Source organism: Limulus polyphemus, unplaced genomic scaffold (assembly GCF_000517525.1).
Source record: "Limulus polyphemus unplaced genomic scaffold, Limulus_polyphemus-2.1.2 Scaffold6205, whole genome shotgun sequence".
NCBI lineage: Eukaryota > Metazoa > Arthropoda > Merostomata > Xiphosura > Limulidae > Limulus > Limulus polyphemus.
The window spans coordinates 45,738-54,389 of record NW_013671815.1 but is presented as its reverse complement, the minus strand read 5'-3'; the positions used below and the strand labels follow the sequence as shown (position 1 = coordinate 54,389).

The 8,652-nt window shown below is 33.4% G+C and overlaps 1 protein-coding gene across 1 annotated transcript in view; it reads left to right on the top strand.

The window, feature by feature from the left end:
* LOC106473476 (heat shock protein 75 kDa, mitochondrial-like) overlaps positions 1-8,334 on the top strand; it is a 10,258-nt gene extending 1,924 nt beyond the window's left edge. Inside the window, exons 2-5 of the mRNA XM_013934156.2 lie at positions 3,619-3,704; positions 6,744-6,889; positions 7,281-7,353; positions 7,911-8,334. Coding sequence (XP_013789610.1) covers positions 3,619-3,704; positions 6,744-6,889; positions 7,281-7,353; positions 7,911-8,012 — 407 coding nt within the window. The 3' untranslated portion in view covers positions 8,013-8,334. The remainder of the gene's footprint in view (positions 1-3,618; positions 3,705-6,743; positions 6,890-7,280; positions 7,354-7,910) is intronic.
* Positions 8,335-8,652: the final 318 nt, after the last annotated feature.

Genomic DNA, 8,652 nt, shown 5'->3' with positions numbered 1-8,652 from the left:
AGTAGCTTTAAGCTCGTAACATTTTACATCTATTTATAATTAAGTTTAATAATTAGATAATGCACTAAAGAACATAGACTAATAATATGCAAAAAAAAAAGACAATTCCCCTAACTCTTAATATTTTCCTGGCTTTCTAACTCCGCGACAAGAGCTGCTACAATTTCATCCAAGCTAGTCCTTAACATTCCCATGGGAATAAACCGTGTATTATAAGTGAAACTGACATCTATCTGTTCAGTACACAATGTAATATAATACATCATTTGATAGATGCAAGCATTGATTTTCTATTGGCTATAAATAATATATAATTAAATGTAAGAGAGGACTATTAACAAATCATAAAAGAGAGGATGTGACAGGTGGGTGTGGCAGGAGGGGGTCTGATTTTATATTTGATAGCTCTGTAACCAAACAAAATTGAAGGCAATAAAAATTATGGTTTGTCTGAGCAATGACAATTTTATAGTGAGTATTTTACGTTTTATTTCATCATTACAGGAGAGGGGGGATAGAATAGAAAAGATACCTAGAGAAAATGTGTTGTGTAACACTAGGGGAAATTCAGGATTTTTTAAAATATTGCCTTATAGATTTAAGATATGGATTATTAGCTAATGTTTTATGCTATACTAATTGGTATAATATAAAATGTATTTTAATAAAATTTTAAAGTAAGACACAAAAATCTTGTGACACGTGCAGTAAAGGATGCCCATAAGTATAGAAATAAACAATCTCCAGTTTCCCGAGCCTCTCTCTCTCTCCACCATGTGTATAAGTAATCGGGCTTAGTCCAGTACCACGTAGTCAATTTATTTTTGCCATTTTTTGATGCTTTTCGTAATTACCTTTAAATAGCAGTATGGAATCGAAATGTAAAACATTTCCAAGTGTTAGTGAGGTAAAGAAAATCCACAAAGTTATTACATTAGCTGAGAACGTTCAGATCCTTGATAAATTACACAGCGGGATGAGTGTAGCATCCATAGGCTGGGAATATGGTGTGAATGAGTCTTCCATACATATGATTAGGAGGAGTGAAGAGAAAATCCGTGCAAGTGTTAAGGCTTCTGCCCCTATAAGTGCTAAGGTTTCTCAAGTGTCCAGGAGGAATCCATTCATGGAAAAAATGGAGAAATTATTGAATGTGTGGATCAGTGAACAAAAAAAAAGGCTCTGTTGTTGATAGCGTAGCTATATGTGAGAAAACATGTAGTTCGTATGAATGCGTAGTCTCCAACGATGTAGTTTGTATGAATATGTAGTCTCCAACGATGGAGTTTGTACGAATACGTAGTCTCCAGTGATGTAGTTTGTATGAATATGTAGTCCCCAATGAGTGTGGAAGTGCTGCAGGTGCCAGGGTGGAAGTGCTGCAGGTGCCAGTGAGTTTCAGACAAGTAAAAGCTGGTTTGTCTAATTTAAACAACCTGCATAATCTGAAGCTGGGTCAGCCAATAGCGATGCAGCTGCATGGTTCAAGCTGTGGTTCTTTGAATTCATTAAGGAAAAAGGATATACTCCTCGACAGTTGTTTAATGCAGATGAAACAGGTCATACATCACCAGGGAGCAGAAGGTTGCATCTGGGTTTAAGGCCTTTCAGGATAGGCTCACTTTGCTTTTTTCCGGGAATGCATAGGGTGACTTTAAATGCAAGCCTATTTTAGAGTATCACTCTGCAAACCCACATGCATTAAAAGGCAAGAATAAGCAACATTTGCCTGTTGTTTGGTGTTCAAATAAAAAGGCTTGGGTAACTAGGATGCTATTCAATGACTGGTTGCAAAATCATTTTGTGCATGAGGTTAAAGAATACCTGGCAAAGAAAAACCTTGGGTTTAAGGTTCTTATAGTTTTGGATAATGCTCCTGACTCTGACACACTGCAATTCAGCCATCCTATAGTGGAGATAATATTTTTACCTACCAATATCACATCCATCCTGCAACCGATGGACAGAGGAGTAATAAAGTCTTACTATACAAGGAATGTTTACTGATGTGCAACCCAAGCTATAGACTCCGAAGTTTTCGAAAACTTAACCGAGTTTGGAAAGCTTATATCGACTGTATCGATATCACCTAAATGTCATGGGACAAGGTGAAAGAGTCTACCATAAATGTATGCTGGCATCATCTTTGGCCTGAAGTCGTGAATGATTTCAAGGGCTTTTCAACGGTTGAGAAGGAAGTTGCCGATATCATGAGACTCGCTAAAGAAATCGGAGGTGAAGGGTTTGATAATATGAGGAGGTGGTTGAGCTACTGGAATCCCATTACTAGGAGCCAACGAATGAAGAACTTGAAGCGCTGATAGCCTCCAGCAACAGTCATGAAGATGCTGAAGAGACAGAACCTGCTAAACCCATCCTCACAGCAAAGGCTGTGTCTGATATCCTATGCAAGGCAGATGAGCTCACATAAATGACTGTAGACATGGATCCCATAATAATGGAGAGAAGCATTAGCGTTAAAAGAGGGTTTAATGACTTTCTAGTACCCTACAGAGAAATCTCAAAAGATTTGCAGAGGAAAGCTAAACAGCCGAAAACTACTGACTTTATGAAGCCCGAGTCAACTGATGTAATGATTTCTGACCCCCATCTCATCGACTTCTGTTTCATTGGAGTTTAAGGCCAAATTTTCCAATGATCCAGATGATCTATTGGCCTTAAACTAACCTCTCAGCCTACAAATCTATTATCATCATCATCAACAAAAGGTCTTTGTCTTCATCATTTGTATGTGAGTGTTACAATACTATATTATGTTAGTTAACATATTTTCGTGTTCAGGTGCAGGATATCACACATGAACGTTGTTATGTTTATGATTTTATATCTTAGTTCACATACAATACTATATAGATCGGGCTTTTCATTTATGTGTAAAAAAATCCATATATATAAACATTTATCAGACACTTAACGTGGCCGTGTTCCCGTATCCCTATTAATCTGATAAGTTATTGAGTTCTTCCAACACGGAATTTGCCCAACATAGCTTGCTCGAGGAACGTATCCTCCGTGTTGGAGGAAAACCCACTGTACCAATTTTTCAAAATATAAAATTAGTTTCAGAATCTTTATTTTAATTGTTCTAAATGACTAACATTCAAGAGAAACTTTTTCATACATGTGTTTTCTTATTTGCTTGTTCGAGACATTTACATTTATGAAAGTGGGCATTAGTACTGTTCTGAGTTGATTTTTCACATATCAAGTGCTTATCATAATGTTCTTTATGATATCAGTACAAGCAAGATTTCTTTCAATTTTAAGCTTGAGGAATTTCTTTAGTGTCCATTGGGATATTTAATAATGTACTGCAAGACCAAATACAAAAGGTTTTGTAGTTTGTTACTTAGTCTAGAAGAAATGAACGGAAACATTTTCACACATTTCATGTTATTTCATAATCTCTACATGAATGGTACTTAGATTTTAACTATTACACATATTATTTTTTATTTCTGTAACATTATGATTAAGATTAAAAGACACACACAGTTGTAATATCAGTAAATACTGATAATCTGGCCAAAATAAATATTTTTTGCGATATCCATAAAGAAAAATTAAGATAAAACTGATATCATCTTTCATTTCTAGGAGAAGATAGTCTGTCAAAAACTGAAGCCACGAGTTTAGTCGATTGGCTGAAAGGAACTCTGGGAGACAAAGCCCATAAAGTACAGGTAAGCTGTGTTTTATTTTAAGAAACATTCATATGTTGGAGTAGTGTGTGTTGTTTTTATATAAAAGGTTTGTATCAGTGGAATACTGTGTTTGAATTTTCAAACTGTAAGTTGTTATGTTGGAATACTATGCTTGTGTTGTTTTCTCAGCATTTATTACATTAACTACCTCTTTCTGGAGAAGTAAGGAGTGGATAATTTAGTGTTATCAGAACCAGCTTGTATTTTAAACAACACCTTCGTGATCCCAGAAGTAACCATCAGATCACCACTTTTTGTAGTGTTCACTACTAACATGGCATCGTGTTGATTAACTTAATGTTTGTGCATGTTAGGAAACCACGTAAAGAACTGACCAATTGGGTGAAATCACTTAGTTTCTATATAAACTACACAACAGTGGGATTAATAACACTGTTGTTGACAGTTTGTATGTGTCTCCTATATTGTTAGAGATCTGTAGCCAACAACATCATCCACTCACAAGCAAACAAGATAAACGTTTTTTTTTAACTAATGAAATCCTCTGAATAGGTGGAGTAAGCAGTCACCTTAACCTTCATTACACAATTTTCTGGAGTACAGCCTTCAAAAGTACTTTTCACTAAACTTATGTTAGATATACATGAATGTTTTAATCTAACGATACTGCAATTGTTAAATTTAGTTATTTTTACAAGCAATAGTTTATTGCTGGTTTGTTTGCAAAACTGTGCAAATCCTACGTTGTGTGGTTCAATTATTGTGAATTGGCCTTTGTTGCATTTTTGCATCATGATATTAGAATGGTCTTAAGTTTTCTCATTGTTTTGATCCAATATTATTACATCCTATCTCATAGTGTGTAGAAAGCTCTAGGCCTCAGTCGGGCTATTTATAAATACGCATCCAAAATGTATTTCAAGTTAGTTTTATAGGAAGTTAAGTGAAAGTTAGTGAGAGGCAAATAGATCTAGAGTATGTGTTTATAAATTTAATCAAAAGAGTTTATTGTGGCAATTTATAAAATGAAATTATCACAGACTGTATTGTAACAACAGAGTAGAGAATAATAATTTGTCTTTTCAATTGTATTCTAAAATAATTGAACAAACATGTGTGGAATTTTGGCAAAAAGAGACAATTATTTAAAGTTTTGTAATGTAATGAACATTTGTATATACGTTTGACTTGTTTTAATATAGGCCAGGCTTAAAAATTATTAGGTAGGTAATTTATTTATTTTTTAAAAATTGCTTTGCAAAAAAAAAATTTCAGAAATAATTAGTTTCGTGATCACCTAAAACATAACGCATTAAACCATGAATACAGTTACAATCAACATTTATTTTAGGAAGAGAATTACAGAAATTTCAAATTCTTGCTGGTCACTGTTGCCAACAGTTTTGCGGTTATTCGATTTCATCTTGTTTGCCAAGAAAATCTACGATTACTTCCCTCCACCTGGATAAGTTTCCAATCTGAATTAATTTGTTTTTCATCCTAATCATCAATCTGCGAGAACATTTTTTGGAGACAGATACACGAAACAGACTTGTGTTCACCATGTTGTTGATGTATGCTCGTCAATAGTAAATTCTCACCTACTAGGTTGTGTATGTATTACTTTAGTGTAAAGAGTCGTAGGGACAAGATAAGCCATGTTGTTGATGTATGCTCATCAATAGCAAATTCTCCCCCACTAGGTCGTGTATGTATTAATTTGTGTAAAGAGTCGTAGGGACAAGATAAGCCATGTTGTTGATGTATGCTCGTCTATAGCAAATTCTCCCCCATTAGGTCGTGCATGTATTACTTTAGTGTAAAGAGTCGTAGGGGACAAGATAAGCCATGTTGTCAAACTTCAGTCCATTGAAATTAAAGAATAGGTTGAACAATCACCAAGTTTTTGTTATATTTTTATTTAAAGAAGGATGACATTTCGAGCTATCACTCCTCAACAGATTGTACAGCTTCTATACGCTCTTTACAGCTAAACTTACAAACATACAGACTAGATCTGTGTTACTATATCTCTCACTAACTTTGTCTTACTTGAAGTACATTTTAGACACATATTGATAAATAGCAACTGAGGCCTAGAACATGATGCAATAATACAAAATTTACAATACTTGAACTCCACAACATATGAGTTACGTAAAGAAACTATACAACAGCTGAACTCCACAACATATGAGTTACGTAAAGAAAGTATACAACAGTTGAACTCCACAATATACGAGTTACGTAAACAAACTATACAACAATTTACAACAGTTGAACTCCACAACATACGAGTTACGTAAACAAACTATACAACAATTTACAACAGTTGAACTCCACAACATACGAGTTACGTAAACAAACTATACAACAATTTACAACAGTTGAACTCCACAACATACGAGTTACGTAAACAAACTATACAACAGTTGAACTCCACAACATACGAGTTACATAAACAAACTATACAACAATTTACAACAGTTGAACTCCACAACATATGAGTTAGGTAAAGAAATTATCACTTCTAAAAATAACTAAATTTAACACTCACACTAAACTTAAATTAAAACAGTCGTGTATATCTAACAATATTCTAACCAAAATATGGCGCTAAAAAATTTTAAACTCAACAAATTTTGTTAGATGGGTTGGTAGGAGTAATTGGTGAAAATAAAATTTCCCTGGTCATAATGTCATAAAAATCTTTCCAATTTCAGAAGATTGGTTGGGTTACAGCAAACAGAAATATTTTTAAGCCTGACCATATCTGTTATTTTTAAACAAATGGATTGTGTGCTGTTTGTTTATTGAAATTTATCACCAGCAAAGAATCCTGCTCACACATATGAAAAACCCCAGCCTTCATAAGTAAACTCATCATTAAATTAAGATTTGTTTCATTAAAGTAATTACGTTCTATCTGAACAAATAAATCAAGGAAAACATGTGAATCATGCAGCATGAAATCATTGTTTGTTCTGGTGCATGTGTTTATATAAATATTTTGTGATTGTAAACACGTCCATCTTACTGAGCCCCGTTGCCATGTAGATAACAAAACGACTGTCCTCTCATCCGTGTCTGGTCTCCGTTGAAGAAATGGCTGCGGCACGCCACTTTGTACGTACGTCTCTTCAGTCCATTCCAGAAGATCAAAGGTATAAACTATTGGAACCCACTCTCCAGATTAACCCCAGGTAAGATGTCACTTTGAAAACTTCATTACTCACTAATAACTCGATTTAAATCCAGTATTTTAAGGGTTAGAATGGCTTTCTTCTGCTGTGTTGAGGTAAATCGTGTATGAGCAGCTTTTAGAAATATTAAAATCCTAACTAATCCAAATGTTTTTATTCTATTAGATAGTTGAAAGTTATGTAAGTTTTTGTAACAATAGTTGTCGGTATTAACTTGTGATAGTGTTCTATAAAGTGTTGAATCAGCATATGTAAATATTGTAACAGATAAAAAGAACTGGTAGTTAAGTTCTTATGCAATGACATTAAATTTGAGGTTTTGTGAATATTTCAACAGTGTAGTTAAGATGATATTTCTTAGCTATTCTAGTTTAACTTATTTTTATTACAGCCATCCAATCATGAAGAAACTGAGCTTATTAAAAGACAATAATCCACAGTTAGCTGAGCTGCTAGCCAAACAGGTAGTTCAAACATTTGTATTTTAATTAGGAACAAGTAATATCTTACCCTTGCTGACTTTTCTTTCACATATAATACACAAAATTGGTTGTACACTTTATCACCAACATAAAAATGTTGGTATCTTAAGAGATTCTGGTGTAAACCATATTAGAACAATCCTTATTGGATGAGCACATATTTTACAAATATTAAATAGAGTACTTCCTCTTTCATAGCAAATTAAGCTTCTTGTTGATTCTCAAGGAGTGAACAAACTTTTATTTAACAGTATGAGGCATGATAATTTAGCTGTTTTACAATGTTAAAAAGGGTCGTATAATTTTTACACATTTATTTTTATAAACAAAATTAGTAATTTCAATTAAGATGTATATGCTGTTTTAATAAAATCACTAATATTGTTGACAGTGAGTTTGTGTTAATATAAAGTAAATTCACTGATATTGTTACTATTTGAAAGAAGGCAACAATTGTGTAATAAGATACATTGTAAAATTGGAATTACAAATATTTAAAATTACTGCAAATTATTCTTATGAATTCAAATTTATTTCAGGTTTTTGACAATGCCATGGTGACAGCAGGATTAGTGGATGATCCTCGAAGAGTAACAGGAAATCTAAATGAGCTAATTACCAAACTTTTAGAAAGTCATTAGAACAATTTGTAATTCCAAGAAAAGTTTTGTTTAGAACTGTTAACTTGTTCGTGTAGGTTGTAGTGAAGATAGAATAATTAAGTTTATAATTAAAATATTCCATAACGAACTTCACTGACCATGTTCTCATTACCATAGTTTCTGATCTATTGAATTATAAACTGTATGACAATTTCACATTTCACTTTTTTCATTGCTGAGAATGGTGACCTGGTGTAGTTTTAAACACAATGAACTATAACATTCTAGGGCACGTGTTTAAGTTATAGAGATACAGTTCCTACCACGGAATTAAAATAAATAAACATAACTTGAAGTATCATGTTTGAAAACAATCACTTCTTGACTTTATTATGTTAATGATTGGTCCTTTAATGTGATTTGTATATATGTGAACCATGGTTAGATAATACGTGGAGATTCATTCCCTTAATGGCACTGGTCAGTTACAACACGTTATTCCAGCCAGTCTGAAGAGCTCTGGATTGACCATAATATGGTTAGAATACTATTCTAATTCTTGAAAATTTTCAAGATGCTAAATTAAGAATATAGTAGGCCTAATTATAATGTTTTATGAGTGTTGACCTTAGAAGATTCTTCCAAACATCCACAATACTGCTATAGACTTGCCCTCAAT